Source organism: Trichosurus vulpecula, chromosome 5 (assembly GCF_011100635.1).
Source record: "Trichosurus vulpecula isolate mTriVul1 chromosome 5, mTriVul1.pri, whole genome shotgun sequence".
In the NCBI taxonomy this organism is placed as follows: Eukaryota; Metazoa; Chordata; class Mammalia; order Diprotodontia; family Phalangeridae; genus Trichosurus; species Trichosurus vulpecula.
Genome location: NC_050577.1, coordinates 104,216,955 through 104,233,362, shown reverse-complemented (window position 1 = coordinate 104,233,362; position 16,408 = coordinate 104,216,955). Strand labels below are relative to the sequence as shown.

The 16,408-nt window shown below is 38.7% G+C and overlaps 1 protein-coding gene and 1 gene segment (V, D, J or C); both read left to right on the top strand.

Moving 5' to 3' along the window:
* Positions 1-16,408, top strand: part of LOC118850482 — a 220,720-nt gene that overhangs the window by 142,982 nt on the left and 61,330 nt on the right.
* On the top strand, positions 1,502-5,497 carry LOC118850485 (trypsin-like). The gene is made up of 5 exons (XM_036759917.1): positions 1,502-1,541; positions 2,738-2,900; positions 3,515-3,768; positions 4,841-4,977; positions 5,345-5,497. Exons 1-5 carry the CDS (start codon positions 1,502-1,504, stop codon positions 5,495-5,497), a joined length of 747 nt encoding a protein of 248 aa, XP_036615812.1.

Sequence of the window (16,408 nt, the reverse complement as noted above, 5' to 3'; positions counted from 1 at the left end):
TCTTGGTGTTCTGACCCATTTCTATGGGTTAATCAGGTATTATCTCCAGTAAACTTTCTCTTAAATGTCAGCTGCAGGCATTCCCATCATGCATTACTGCCCACTTCCCATGTCCTCCCCCAACCTCCACTGCAATCGGGAATCTTCTGTTCCAATGCTATATTTCCACATCCTGTCTGTGTGGGCAAGTCAAAGCCTTACTGAGCATTAGTTTCCTGAGCTATAAAAAAGGTATAATGACATTTGCCCTGCCTGCCATATGGGATTTTTAAAGGATCAAATGAAATAACATTGTTAAAAATGCTTTGAAAAACTAAACCTTTAAGCCAAAATATGTTTATGTGCTTATTATTCTCACCATTATTTTATAGGGATAATCCCTGAAATGAGGCATAGAATCACACAATTATAGAATTTAAGAATTGGAATATTCAGCATGATGATCATTCTCCTCCATAGACGAAACATCAACAAAATAGGGATTGAGTAGTTTTCTTTCCTTTGACCACTGTGATTACCCCATCTACCTCTTCTTTGATCTTTCTATTAATTCCAACATCACAAAAACATGAATATTTACACACACACACACACACATATACACGCAAACACGCATGCACTCATACAAGCTTTGCCTTAGTTCATTTTACAATGACTTTTCTGATTTAGCTCTTTTTTAAGAATATATGACTCTTCTCTCTTCATCAGCAGTGACCTATCTGGGCCTTCTTCTTCTATACATGGTCTTTAAGAACATAAATTGGAAAATTAATTCATTTTATATCTGTTAATCCTTTTGATCAGCTTCCCCTTTTTTACTCCTCAGAAGAATATTTTTGTGTTTTATAATTTTATTTTTCAGAGCTTTGTATTTATTTGTATTTATTTCCAAATTCTCTTTGTTAGTAGTCAGGATCATGAAACAGACCATGAGACTATCCATGACCCAATATTCCACTTATTACTAAAAACTTAAACTTTTTTTGTGGGACATGTCACACTACTTACCAGTCTCTGCCAAAATATAACTCTGATGACTAAGAAAAAGGGAGGCTGTCTAGAGAGACTAAAAGATATGAAAGGAATTCACTTTACAACTTACATTTTTAAATAACATATTTTAAAGAAAGTATGGAAGGACAGGGAGGATAAAGAGAGAAGAATCACATATTCCTATCTGAATGTTATCAAGAGAGCTAAAGTCCGGAGTGAACTGAGGCTGTACAGAAACTCCCATTCTCTCCATGTCTGTTTATGTTCACAGGACTCAATTATTTGGAATGCCCATGGAAATTTCTTTATCATTTAAAAGGTATTTATCTACAAAAGGGGCTAAAACTACAACTGATACAAGAAGGTAGGAAAGGGAAAGGTGACAGGTGTGTGGGAAGGAGGAAGAGAGGAAAGGGGTGACCTTCTGCTTTACAAACACTTTCTACTCCCCCACAAGAATATAAAAAGCTGAGGGCCTCCATCGAAAAGTCAACCAAACCCTGCCAAAATGAACCCTCTTCTGATCCTGGCTTTTGTTGGAGCAGCTGGTGAGAGCCCTCCCAATCACCTTATATCCCTTACTGCCCCTGGCCTGTAGAACATTCTGGCCATTCTTTCAATCTACGCTTCCATCTTCTTCTTCAGTCACTGTTCTTTCACAACCCACCTCCATAACTGTCTAGTTTCTCTCGTCACCTGTCCACCTTTTCTAGCTTCCCATTCCAAGGCCCCCTTCACTCACCTCATTCTGTCCCCAATATGCACAACTATAAGATCTTCTCATAAGCAAACCTCTGCATGCAGTGATGGAGCTAGAATAGTGCAAAGGAAAGTTCTGGGGGGTACAAATTAGGAAAGAAGGAAACAAATACAAGTGGAAAAGATCAATGGGTCAAAAAGCAACAGGGTCCAAGATCAGAGAGAACCAGTGAATGAGAAGGCTGGTCTGAACAGGAAGGGATGGGAGAAGGGAAGGGACAGACAAGATCACATTCAAACTAATCAAATGTGAGCTTGTAAAGTGAAGGAAAGATTCAGTTTTATCTTTGGATCCTGCAGATATGACAAGAGTAGGTAATTAATTAATGATTATTGATAGATTCTACTGCCTGTGAAACTAAGGATATTCTTCCCTGTGTTTCACCTAGGGAGGTAGAATGGAGGGGAGCCTGTTTAAAACAAGGTAGAGCCCAGTGCAGAATGCAGCTTGGGGAGAAGCTACAAGAGGCTAATATGACATGAAGGGACAGAAGGAACAATGGAGGGAAGAACAATGTCCAAGAGGATAGAGGACCCTGTCGCATAGATGGGGCTTAAAAGATTTCTCAAAAGATCATGGACAAGTGAAGTTATATTTATTACTCGTCATTCTTATACTCATATATATGATTCTAGGGCTCCTTTCAGATTGTCCATTGCTTAGGTCTTGAAGAAACAAGGTGAGAGTAAGATAGAGAATGAAGACAGAGAGACAGAGAAAAACAGACAGAGAGACAGAGAGAGAGGAAGAGACAGAAACAGGAAGAGAAACAGAGAAGGAAGCAGAGACACAGAGAGAAATAGAGAGAGACACATAGATAACATAGATAAGGAGACAGATCTCTTGATTATGTTAACCATGGTCATAATAGCAATGCTCTCCAGACTTTGAAGGGACTTAGAAGAAGGTAAAATTATTGAAATCAACTCTAGGGCTCAGATTTCACATGCTGCTAAATTCTCTTTTCCCAATTTTCTCTCCAAGTTGCTTTCTCCACTGATGATGATGATAAGATCATCGGGGGCTACACCTGTTCGGCTAACAGCCTCCCCTACCAGGTGTCCGTGAATTATAATGGTGGACATTATTGTGGTGGATCCCTCATCAATGAACAATGGGTGGTGTCAGCTGCCCATTGCTACCAATCGTAAGTAATAGGAATGGTGTTGTTCTCAGGGTGGGTTCCACAGCCAGCTAGCTATGGTAACTTTTGGAGACCTCATGGAGGACAAGGGGCACGATTTTGGTTGAAGAACAGAAATTCAGAGAAGTTCAACTTATTAAGGTTTTGGGTTGAGTTAAGGGTTGAGTGGAAATAGGATAATTCATAGATTAAGCTTGGTGTTACATGACTCAAAATGAGTGATACAGAGCAAACAAAAGTGCAAAGAGTTAGGAAGAAGGTGTAGTTTTCAAATGTCTAGGAATAATGTTTCATTTCTTTATGGCATGCTATCACTGAAGCAAGAAATGGACAGTTTTTGAAGCATCCACAGCCATCCTTTGCATTTCCCCATAGAGCAGGATTGTAGTCAATGTTACTGCACACACACACACACACACACACACACACACACACACACAAACAAGCACATACAAACACACACACACAAGCATACACAATTTCACAACACACATTATTTATATTCCATTTAATGTGATCCAAGCTGTACAGAATCTGACATAGAATATGTACAGAATTCTTAGAAGAGAGTACCCTTTGTGGACACATCCAGCAATGAAAATAATTTTACTCATCAGCAAACTTCAGGTGAGACTGGGAGAGCATAACATAGAGACCCTTGAGGGAAATGAGCAGTTCATAGATGCAGCAAAGATCATCAAACACCCAAACTACAACTCGAGAACCTTGGATAATGACATCCTGCTGATCAAGCTGAAAACCGCAGCTGTCCTCAACAGTTATGTGGCTACCATCTCCCTGCCCAAGTCCAGTCCAAGTACAGGCACTCAGTGTCTCATCTCTGGTTGGGGAAACACTGCTATCAATGGTGGTAAGTAACTTTGTCCTGTCCCCTACCTTAGCATCAGATCAACCACCCTGACCTTAGGGCAGCTCCCCATTTCTCCTGTTCTCTGTAGCCTGCCCCTAAATTTCCTCTCTCTTTCTGGTTTCAGGAAGCCCACAATAGAAATGAATATTTCTTGGATCCTCAGAACAACCAATATAGATAACTCCAAGTACATTTTCTACATCTACAAGCACCTGTCAAATTTGTAAAATTGTGAATGCTTTAAATACACAATAATAATAATAACGTGCTATTTTCAGTGAGAATGAAGCCAGTAGCATCTTATGGCTGCCCATAATTTAGCCTCATACTAATATTTACTCATCAAACATTTCAGGGACCTATTATGTAGAAGGTGCTGTGCTATGTGCTGGGGAAAATATATGGAAATGAAAAAAAATGGCTTTTTTCCTGAAGGAGGTTACAATCAAGTAGGGATAAAGGCAGAGTCTGGATCAGTGATACATAGATAGAGAGATAGATAGATAGATAGATAGATAGATAGATAGAGATAGATAGATATGTGTATGTACATATATATATATATATATATATATGTATTCACTATAAATATATTCACTATGTGTGTGTGTTTGTGTTTGTGTATACCCTATACCATTGCAGAGCAGCTCTTTCCCTGCAACTTAGCAGGTTTAGAGGGAATTGCCTGCAAATCTAAGAAGTTAAGGGACCTGCCCCATGTCACATAGCCATATATATCAGGAACAAGATTTAACTGGAGATCTTCCTGGTTCCAAGGCCCTTCTTTATTCACTCTGCACCACTGCCTTTTTAGTCTGGTAGAAGGGATGGAACACTTACACAAACGACCATCATAGAGAGAAGTATAAGATGTGCCATGAGAAACATTCGGAAATTATTGGAATTCACAGGAAGGAGAGATTAAACCTGTTTTCTCTTTTCTGTACTAAAGTTCCCAAGCTCCTTTCTCTTACCTCTGATCTTAGGAATTAGCACTATGTTAGGTAGGCTGTGCTTTGTTCTTTAGTCTGACAACTGCTCTGATCCTCCTCCAAATCCATTTTCTTCACAGCTGACTACCCAGACCTTCTGCAGTGTTTGGAAGCTCCCATTCTGTCTAATTCTGATTGCACTAAATCCTATCCTGGTCAAATCACATCAAACATGATCTGCGTTGGCTACCTGCAGGGTGGCAAGGATTCCTGCCAGGTAAGGCACTGCCCTTCTGTAAGCAGAATAAACTACCACTTTCATCAAGCCCAACAGGGATCAGGGTTCAGGGAAACACCAAGGTCTCTAAAAAGAAAGAAAAGAGAGGGGATGTCCTTAACAGCACTTTCTCAAGTACATCTAGATGAGTTGAAGGTGGGCTGAATGGGAATAGCCATGAAGATCTGGAAGGATAGGAATGCTAAATGGAAGGTGAAGTTGGAGAAAGACTAGATGACCGTAGAGGCAGCATTGGACTCTGAGATCTCTTCCAAGTGTGAGTCTATGACCACAAGCTTCAGACTAAGGTATGGGCTGCAGTCTCTTCCTTTCCGTCTCCTCACTCTTCCATGTTCTCCATCCCCAGGGTGACTCAGGTGGCCCTGTAGCATGTAACGGAGAACTCCAGGGTATTGTCTCCTGGGGCTATGGCTGTGCTCTGAAGAATTATCCTGGTGTCTACACCAAAGTCTACAACTATGTGAGCTGGATTGAGTCAACTATTGCTGCCAATAGCTAAATGCCCGGACCCGTGTTTCTGTCCCTTCCATTGGTATCCTGTGTGGGGACATGATGCCAATAAAATGATGCTCTATTAATTGCTCATGTCAGTGCTTGGGTTTCTTTTGAGTTTTCTTCTAAAAAAATTGAGAACAATTTTGGACTGATACGTGGCAATACAGCACAGCCTGAGGGATAAACTCTTGTCTCCAGAGATCAATTCATGTAACTCCTTATATCTAGACAAGAGAGTTCCTCTCTCTCAGATAGAAATATTTCCCCTTCATTAAAAAACAAAACCAAACATAATAAACCCATTTTTTCCATGTCAGTTGTACAGGGGGTGAACTTTAACAACAATCCTTCTTGATCTCCACCTACTGAGGAGTTGGTGTTTCTACCTGCCAGGTACTATAGGCAAAATGGGAGACATCCTTAAAGCTAGCATATGGACCTATGGCTGTGGAGGGACTATCTATCACTACTTTTACTTCCTGAAACTATTTCCAATAGTGCTGTCCTTGGGACTCTCTCATTCATCCCCAACATCTTCTCCCTTTTCAATCATCTATCGATTGATTCATTCCAAAACCACTTTATTGACTCCTACTAGACTTTAGACTGGGGGATAAAAATCTTAGCTAAGACATGGTCCTAGACCTGTAGAGCTTACAGTATCATACAGAGATAAGAAATAAATGCAGGCAACTAAAATATAAAATATTATATAACTACATTAGAGAGTTGCAGAATAAACTACTCTAATGTCTGAAGCGTTGTGGCACTGGACAAGACATTGACCTCTCTCTGTCCTTTAGTTTTCTCACTTGTAAAGTGGGGATCATAAAAGCACCAACATCGCAGTATTGTTGGAAGGGCAAGGTGCTAAGTGTTTTATAAACCTTAAAGTGGCATAAAAGTGTTAGTTATCACTACATTCCTACCACCAGTGTGGTGGTAGAAAGGCTTCATGCAAGAGGTGTTACTTAAATTAGCCTTCAAAGAGCAGAAGTAATTCAGGAGGGAAAAGGAGAGAAAGAAGAGATGTTTCAAGGACCTCATGTTCTCTCCTCCTCCTTGCCAGGCACTGTGATTCGCATGCTATGGGACTCCAAAAAGACAATTCCCACCTCTGAGAACAGGAATAATGATGGGGGTATTTTTAGGCTGGTGGTGGCAAGTTAGTAGAGCCAGGGGCTAGGGGTCCTGGGAGAAAAGGTTCTGGACTTACTAAGAAGGCAATATAGAAAGAGAGGGTCTACGATGTGAGGGATTCCAGGGCATAGGTATCTGAATTCCATGAAAAGATAAGAAAGAAAAGAGAAAGACTGCATACTATATCAGAGGAGTAAAAAAAAATATGAGACCCAGTCAGGAGATATCTCGGTTCAATCCTGTCTCTGATATATATGTATGTATGTATGTATGTATGTATGTACATATATATATATATAAATGCACACACACACACACACACACACACACGTGTGTGTGTGTGTGTGTGTAAAGTGTGTGACTCTATACAGGCCATTTAATCTACCTAACCTTCAGTTTCCTAACTAATAAAAATGATGATAATGTGATTTTGAGCAACCATTGTACAAACCTTCCCATTAAGCAAAAATACATTAACAATACAATGAAAGGTTAAAAAAGATAGAAGAGGATGCATAAGATAACAATAAGTACACTTTCCCTGAACATTCTAGATATTTGAAAATAGGGGTAATTTTGGAGGTACCTTTTATGGGAGAAAGGGCATAGGAGTAAGTGTAAATGGGTCAGTGGGGGAGAGGTACATAGGGCTTAGGTAAGACTAAGAGGTAGAATGTAATGAGATATAGACCCCCGAAGAGCTCTGAAACAAAAGATATCTTAATCCACATTTGAGTTTCCTTTTCTGTCAAAATATCTGCAGACACCAGCCAAGAACTTAAGGGTAATTTCTCCTACAAAGAGAAAGGGAATTCAGACCATTGTCCTTGTGTTTCTCCCACATCTCCAGCAAAATAAGAAACAGAATCAACCATTTGGGGCATATATAGATTCCTTTGCTATTGTACCAGGGAATCTTGAGAAACTACTTACAAAATAGGTACATTAAAGAGATATAGTCCCACATTACTAAAAGGGGTTGGCTTCAATTAAAGCAATAATCAATCTGTTTCACTCTCACGATTGACTGCCTTCTATAATCCAATTCTTCAGACTTCCTCAGTAGTTCACCATTACCTTCTTTTTTTTTCTTTTTTAATTTAAATTTATTTATTTATTTAACATATTTAGTTTTCAGCATTGATTTTCACAAGAGTTTGAATTACAAATTTTCTCCCCATTTCTACCTTCCCCCCCCCATCCCAAGATGGCATATATTCTGGTTGCCCTGTTCCCCAGCCAGCCCTCCCTTCTGTCACTCCACTCCCCTCCCATCCCCTTTTCCCTTCCTTTCTTGTAGGGCAAGATAAATTTCTACGCCCCATTGCCTGTGCATCTTATTTTCTAGCTGCATGCAAAAACTTTTTTTTTGCTTTTGAATATCTCTTTTTAAAACTTTGAGTTCAAAATTCTCTCTCCTCTTCCCTTCCCACCCACCCTCCCTAAGAAGTCAAGCAATTCAACCTAGGCCACATGTGTATCATGTATAACCCTTCCACAATACTCATGTTGTGAAAGACTAACTACATTTTGCTCCTTCCCAACCCATCCCCCTTTATTGAATTTTCTCCATTGACCCTGTCCCCTTTCAAAGTGTTTGTTTTTGACTACCTCTACCCCCATCTGCCCTCCCCTCCATCATCGCCCCTTTTTTTTATCTTCTTCCCTGTTCTTTCCTGTGGGGTAAGATTCCCAATTGGGTATGTATGGTATTCCCTCCTTAGGCCAAATCTGATGAGAGCAAGTTTCACTCATTCCCCCCTCACCCGCCCTCTCCCCTCCTCCCACAGAACTGCTTCCTCTTGCCACCTTTATGCAAGATAATCCACCCCATTTTATGTCTCCCTATCTCCCTCTCTCAGTATGTTCCTCTCTCATCCCTTAATTTGATTTTATTTCTTTTAGATATCTTCCCTTCATCTTCAACTCACCCTGTGTCCGCTCTCTCTCTCTCTCTGTCTCTCTCTCTCTCTCTGTCTCTCTCTTTCTCTCTCTCTCTCTCTCTCTCTCTCTCTCTCTCTCTATATATATATATATATATATATATATATATATATATATACACATAGATATAAACATACATACACATTCACTTATATATATATATACATAAACATATATATGCATATTCCCTTCAGCTACCCTAATACTGAGGTGTCATGAATCATACATGTCATCTTTCCATGTAGGAATGTATGCAAAACAGTTCACCTTTAGTAAGTCCCTTGCAATTTCTTTTTCTTGTTCTTTTTCTTGATTACTTTTTCATGCTTCTCTTGATTCTTGTGTTTGAAAGTCAAACTTTCTATTCAGTTCTGGTCTTTTCACTGAGAAAGCTTGAAAGTCCTCTATTTTATTGAAAATCCATATTTTGCCTTGGAGCATGATATTCAGTTTTGCTGGGTAGGTGATTCTTGGTTTTAATCCTAGCTCCATTGACCTCCGGAATATCGTATTCCAAGCCCTTCGATCTCTTAATATAGAGGCTGCCAGATCTTGGGTTATTCTGATTGGGTTTCCACAATACTCAAATTGTTTCTTTCTGGCTGCTTGCAGTATTTTCTCCTTGATCTCGGAGCTCTGGAATTTGGCGACAATATTCCTGGGAGATTTCTTTTTGGGATCTATTTAAGGAGGCGATCGATGGATTCTTTCAATTTCTATTTTGCCCTGTGGCTCTAGAATATCAGGGCAGTTCTCCTTGATAATTTCTTGAAAGATGATAGGCTCTTTTTTTGATCATGGTTTTCAGGTAGTCCAATAATTTTTAAATTATCTCTCCTGGATCTATTTTCCAGGTCAATGGTTTTTCCAATGAGATATTTCACATTGTCTTCCATTTTTTCATTCCTTTGGTTCTGTTTTATAATATCTTGATTTCTCATCAAGTCACTAGCTTCCACTTGCTCCAATCTAATTTTTAAAGTAGTATTTTCTTCAGTGGTCTTTTGGACATCTTTTTCCATTTGGCTAATTCTGCCTTTCAAGGCATTCTTCTCCTCATTTGCTTTTTGGAGCTCTTTTGCCATTTGAGTTAGTCTGTTTTTTAAAGTGTTGTTTTCTTCAGTGTATTTTTCAGTATTTTTTGTGTCTCCTTTAGTAAGTCATTGATTTGTTTTTCATGGTTTTCTCACATCCTTCTCATTTCTCTTCCCAATTTTTCCTCTACTTCTCTAACTTGCTTTTCCAAATCCTTTTTGAGCTCTTGCATGGCCTGACACCAGTTCGTGTTTTTCTTGGAGGTTTCTGTTGTAGGCTCTTGCACTTTGTTGACTTCTTTAGGCTGTATGTTTTGGTCTTCTTTGTCACCAAAGAAAGAATCCAAAGTCTGAGACTGAATCTGGGTGCATTTTCGCTGCCTGGCCATATTCCCAACCAACTAACTTGACCCTTGAGTTTTTCAGCGGGGTATGACTGCTTGTAGACTAGAGAGTTCTATGTTCTACGTTTGGGGGGGAGGTGACAGCTCTGCCACACCAGCACTCCTCCTTCCCCAAGAACCCCCAACCCAGACTGGGCTTAGATCTTCAGCAGGCTGTGCACTCCTGCTCTGATCCGCCACTTAATTCCTCCCACCAGGTGGGCTTGGAGCCTGAAGCAGCAGCAGCTGTAGCTGCCCCACCTCCGCTGCCCCTGGAGCTGGAAGCCGAACTGCGAACTCCTTCTACTCCTGCAGCTTTTCCCACTAACCTTCTCCACAGTCTTTTTTGTTTGTGGGTTGAGAATTCTGGTAACTGCCACAGCTCACTGATTCAGGGTGCTAGGGCCCCCTCCGCCCAGCTCCTGGTCTGGTTGGTCCATGCCGCTCAGGCTGGGCTCTGCTCCACTCGGTTCCCAGCTCCCAGCTCCCAGCTCCATGTGGGATAGACCTCACCCAGAGACCATCCAGGCTGTCCTGGGCTGGAGCCCTGCTTCCCTCTGCTGTTTTATGGGTTCTGCCATTCTAGAATTGGTTCAGAGCCATTTTTATAGGTTTTTGGAAGGACTCGGCAGGGAGGTCACACTAGTCCCTGCTTTCCAGCCACCATCTTGGCCCATTTTATATCTCTTAATCTGTTGGGTCAGCTTCTACTTTTCTTTACTCATCAGAATTTTATTTTTGTGTTTTCATAATTTTATTTTTGAGAAATTTGTATTTCTTCTCAGGTTACCTTTGTCAGTAGTCAGGACCTTGAGACAGATGGCTGTTCAATACCCAGAATTCCACTCATTAGTCTTACATCTTAAACACTTTTTTCTAGGACATATCACTCAAGGCTCAGTCCCTTCCTACTGGCCTCTGCCAAAATATAAATCTGATGACTAAGAAAAGAGGAGGCTGTCAAAAGAGGCTAAAACAAATAAAAATAATTCACTTTCCAAATTACATTTAAAATGACATATTTAGAAGAAAGTATGGAAAGTTCAGTGAGGATAAAGAAAGAAGAATCACATATTCCTACCTAAGTGTTAGCAGGAGAACTGTTGTCCAGAATTTACTGAGGCCAAGATAGGTGTAGAAGGGGTGTGTGTGTGTGTGTGTGTGTGTGTGTGTGTGTGTGCATGTAGATCAAAGAAGGGATAGATGGGATGATCACAATGGTCAAAGGAAAGAATACAAAGCTATCTGGTTACTATTTTGTTTATATTTTCTCTATAAAGGAGAATAATCTTCAGATTGAAAAATGAATTAAATCCAAGATAGGTGACTACCAGATACCTCAAATGAATTTAAGTCACAAGGCCTGGAATACATCTGGGGTTAATAAAAAAAATTGCAAACGTGACTGCTAAATCAATGGTAATGATTTTTAAAAACAAAATATAAACAAATACATACAAAAACAGTGAAGAATAGGAAAGGTATCCCAGGACTAGGTAAAGACAAAGGTTATCCAAAATTTTAAAAAGGCAGAAAGCAGATTTTTCAGTAAATAGATTTAGCTACAAATTCGAATTCCATTATTGACAAAATTCTAGAACACATAATTAAATGATTTTTCATTTAGAAACAAAAGCAGCAATCACTATAAATTGTGAAGTATCCCCTAAGAAGAAGATATGGTAGACTAACCTCACTTTCTTTTTGGAAATCATTATTGAACACAGAGTATGCCTAGATTTCACAAATACATTGGAAAACAACTCCCATGATTTGTTGGTGGACACGATGGTGCTATATGTTGTTATTATATTCAGAAATTTTCTGGAAGACCATATTCTCTGAGTAGTGATGAATGAATTGATGTCAAGGTTTTTGAGAGCAGGGAGTACTTATTTTTCATATCTCTAGAGCAGACCACAATGCCTTACATATCATGAGAGTTTAATTATATTTGTTGAGTGCAAACTAGGAAGAAATTTCTAGTCAATACTATCAGGCTTTCTCCTTGATATAGGACTTAATTTTATCAATACTTTGAATAGAGGGGGCAGTCAAGATGGCAGACAGAAGCCAGGAAGTTGCCTGAGATCTCCACAGTTTCTCTCAAAACCAACATTAAATCAAGTCTCTCAACAGATTCCGGACTGACAGAACTGACTAAAAGACAGAGGGAAACAGTTTTCCAGTTTAGCCATAACTTAGAAGGACTTCAGGAAAGAACTGTCTCACTTGGGTAAAAAGTGAGCATAGGCCAACACAGATGGTATCTGGACAAGCCAGCCAGAAGCTCTTAGCTACAGCACAGATCAGCAACCAAGGCATCTTGGTCATCCTGGCTCAGCAGGCTAGCTGTGAAGCCTCCAGCTTCAGTACAGAAGGCAAGTTATTAGCCCCAAAACCCCAGCACAACAGGTGCAACTTGGTTGTACCATCCCCACCCTAGGAGGCAACCTGTAAGCACTTGAGGCCAGGGTGTAGAAAGCTAGTGACCAGGCCCCTGGTGCCTAACATAAGAAGCTTTGGATAGAGCCCCAGGGTCCCAGGAGCAGAGGTCAATTTTAAAAGTCACAAAATAGGCTGAAAAACAAGTAAGAAATAGAAGAGAATCCTGACCACGGAAAGTTAGGATGGTGACAGGGAAGATCAAAACACAAGAAGAGGACAACATAAAATGTCTACATGTGAAGCCTCCACGGGGAATATGAATTGGTCTCAAGCCCCAAAAGTCCTCTTCTAAGGGCTCTTAAGCTTATTAAGCTCAAGAGAAGTAAAAGACAATTTGGGAAAGAAATGAGAGGTATGAAGGAGAATTAGGGGATAAAAAGTCAACAGCTTGGAAAAGGAAAAACACAAAAAATGACTGAAGAAAACAACTACTTAAAAATAGAATTGAAGAAATGGAAGAACATCCACTGAAGAAAATGACTCTTTTAAAAGTAGAATTGGACAAATGCAAAAGGAGGTATAAAAGCTAACTGAAGAAAATAATTCCTTAAAAACTAGAGTTGGTCAAGTGGAAGCTAATGACTCCATGAAACATCAAGAATCAGTCGAACAAAATCAAAAGAATGAAAAATAGAAGAAAATATTAAATACCACATTGGAAAAACAACTGACCTGGAAAATAGATGCAGGAGAGATAATTAGGAATTATTAGACTACCTGATGGTAATGACCAAGAAAGATCCTGGATGGCATCTTTCAAGAAATTATCAGGGAAAACTGTTCTGATATCTGAGAACCAGAGGGTAAAATAGGCATTGAAAGAATCACCAATCACCTCCTGAAAGAAATCCCCAAATGAAACCTCCAAGGAATATTGTAGCCAAATGCCAGAATTATCAGATCAAGGGAAAAATAATTCAAGCAGTCAAAAAGAAACAAGTCAAATATCAAAGAGCCCCAATCAAGATTACACAGGACCTAGCAGCTTTGATATTAAAGGATCAGAGGGCTTGGAATATGATATTCCAGAAGGCAAAGGAGCTTGGAATACAACCAAGAATCAACTACCCACTAAAATTGAGCATCATCTTTCAGGGTATAAAATGGACATTCAACAGAAGGGAGGGCTGACTAGGGAACGAGGTAATCAGAATATATGCCATCTAGGAATGGGGGGGAGGGTAGAAATAGGGAGAAAATTTGTAACTCAAAAGCTTGTGGAAATCGGTGTTGAAAACTAAAATACTAAATAAAATATATACAGAACAAAATATGGTCATTCATTGAAATAGGGGACATTCAAACTTTCCTGATGAAAAGACCAGAGCTGAACAGAAAATTAGATCTTCAAATACAATACTCAAGGGAAGCAAAAAAGGTAAACAAGAAAGAAACAATGTTATTCAATAAAATTTAAACTGTTTTCCCTACATGGAAGATGATTCTTGTAATTCTTGAGAACAATATCTCTATTAGGGCAGTTATAACGAGTATACATAGATAGAGGGTATAGGTATAAGGTGACTTTGACGTGGTGATATTAAAAATATTAATGGGTAAAAAGGGTTGTACTGGGAGAGGAGGAAAGGGAGAAGCAGAATAGGGTAAATTGCATCACATGAAGAGGTACAAAAGGCATATTACAGTACAGGGAAAGAAGAGAAGGGGTGAGGATTATTTAAACCTTACTCTCATCAGATTTGGCTCAAAGACGGAATAACACACACATTCAGTTGGATATAGAAATTCATCTTACCCTATAGGGAAGTAGAAGGGGATAGGGGATCAAAAAGAGAAAGGTGGATGTTGACAGAAAGGAGAGCAGAAGGGAGGGCAGAAGTAGGAGAGAAAGGGGAAAGAAAAGGGGGGACTGATAGAAGGAAGGGCATATTGAGGGAGGTGGTGAACAGATACAAAACTCTGTTGAGGAAGTTCAGCATGAAAGGAAGGAGAAAAGCATTAACAGGGAAAAATAGGATGGAGGGAAATACACAGCTGGAAATCATACTGTAAATATAAATGGGATGACCTCTTCCATAAACTAGAGGTAGAAATAGATTGATCACCACCTGAAAGAGATCCTATGAGGATAACCCACAGCAGTATTCACATAGTCAAGTACCAAAAACCCCATTTCAAGAATAAAATATTATGATCAACAAGAAAAAAACAATTTGCATATGAAGGTGCCAAATTAGAATCCCACAAGTCCTAGCATCAGTGACACTAAAAGACTGCAGGTCTTAGCATACCATATATCAAAGAGCAAAAGAACTGGGCTTCTGGCAGAAAATGTCATATCCAGGAAAGCTAAGCATAATCCTGAATGAAAAAAATGGGTATTTAATGAATGCTCAGACTTTCAGAACTTTGTTTAAAAAAACTGAACTTAATAGAAGATTTGACACACAAGAGCCAAGAGAAACATAAGGTACATAACAACACCCAATTATAAGGGACTCGATAAGGACAGACTGTTTACCTTTTATGTACGTAAAATGTAAAATGTATGTCTAAGATTATTACTAATAATTTGATAGCTCATAAGAAAAATTGGGGTAGACCTGAGCATGATATGACTTCAAAAAGTAAAACTGTTTAGGAACATCAAAAAAGAGTAATTATCTTACAAAAATGAGGAATGAGAAGAAGAAACAATAGAGATGAATTAGATATGGCAGGAGGGCTGTTAGTTCTAGAAATCTACTTTCACTGCGAATGTATCCAAGAGGGAATAAAACAAATAAATCTAAAAGAATATATAAGGCTTCTTAATTTAGAAAGAGGATGAGGTAATAGGTCAAAAGTGGATATAGAGAGTGTTTAGATTAATGGGAATGGGAGGAAAAGGGAGCGATTACTGGAGGAGGGATAGGTTAAGTAACAGGAGGCCAAGGTACCAGGTAAAAGTAAAGTAAAGCAAAGGAGACAGGAAGGATAGGAAGTAAGAGATATGCAGAAAAAATAAAGATTAGGAGCAGAATCTCTTCGGGAAAGTACATGTTTATGTATGCATACATGTATATCTGCATGTACGTATACCTGTATGTGTATATATATATACATATATATATATACATATAGATATATACATATATATATATGTGTATATATATATATGAATATATTCATGCTTAATTGTGGCCTGGGGGAGGAGAGTGAAGTAAGGGAGGAAAAAGAACAAAGTAAAAGTTTATAGCAGAAAACAGAAGAAAACCTACAATGAAGCAAGATGTACAGCTTTCAACACAATGTGTAGTATTTAATATATATGCTTTCTTGTAAAGGAAATTTATTGTTATATATTTTGAATTCTCTCTTACATTCTGCTCTACAAATGTTTTCTTTTTTATTTCATATTGAAGTTTTTTATATGTTTCTTTTTACAATTATATATTTAAGTTTTAGTATTCAAGTCTAAAATTTTCAAAAAAGATAAAACAAAAATACAGGCAGATAGCAGAGTGGCTTAAAAACCAGAATCCCACAATATGTGGATTACAAGAAGTACATTGAAAGCAGAGAGATACACACAGAGTAATGGTAAAAGGCTGGAGCAAAATATATTATACTTCAGGTGAAGTTAAAAAAAAACAAAAACAAAAAAAGGGGTAGCAATCCTGGTCTCAGACAAAGCAAAAGCAAAAATAGATTCGATGAAAAGAGATAAGGAAGTAAAATACATCTTGCTAAAAGGTACCACAGACACTAAAGTAATATCAGTACTATATATGTAGACACCATTTGGTATAGCATTCAAATTCTTAGAGAGTTATAGGAAGAAATAAAGAGAAAAACTAAAACAGTGGGGGACTTCAAACTCCCCTTCTCAGAACAAGATAAATATAACCACAAAATAAACAAGAAATTAAGAAAGTGAACAGAATTTTTTAAAAGTTAGATATGATAGACCTCTGGAGAAAAATTGAATGGGAATAGAAAGGATTATATCATTTTCTCAGGGGT

Bases quoted from the DNA above. Each gene is read 5' to 3' on its own strand.
- LOC118850485 (XM_036759917.1), top strand. From the start codon at position 1,502: ATGAACCCTCTTCTGATCCTGGCTTTTGTTGGAGCAGCTG. The intron at 3,769-4,840 runs GTAAGTAACTTT...TTTTCTTCACAG, and splicing joins AAACACTGCTATCAATGGTG to CTGACTACCCAGACCTTCTG. The intron at 4,978-5,344 runs GTAAGGCACTGC...CTCCATCCCCAG, and splicing joins GTGGCAAGGATTCCTGCCAG to GGTGACTCAGGTGGCCCTGT.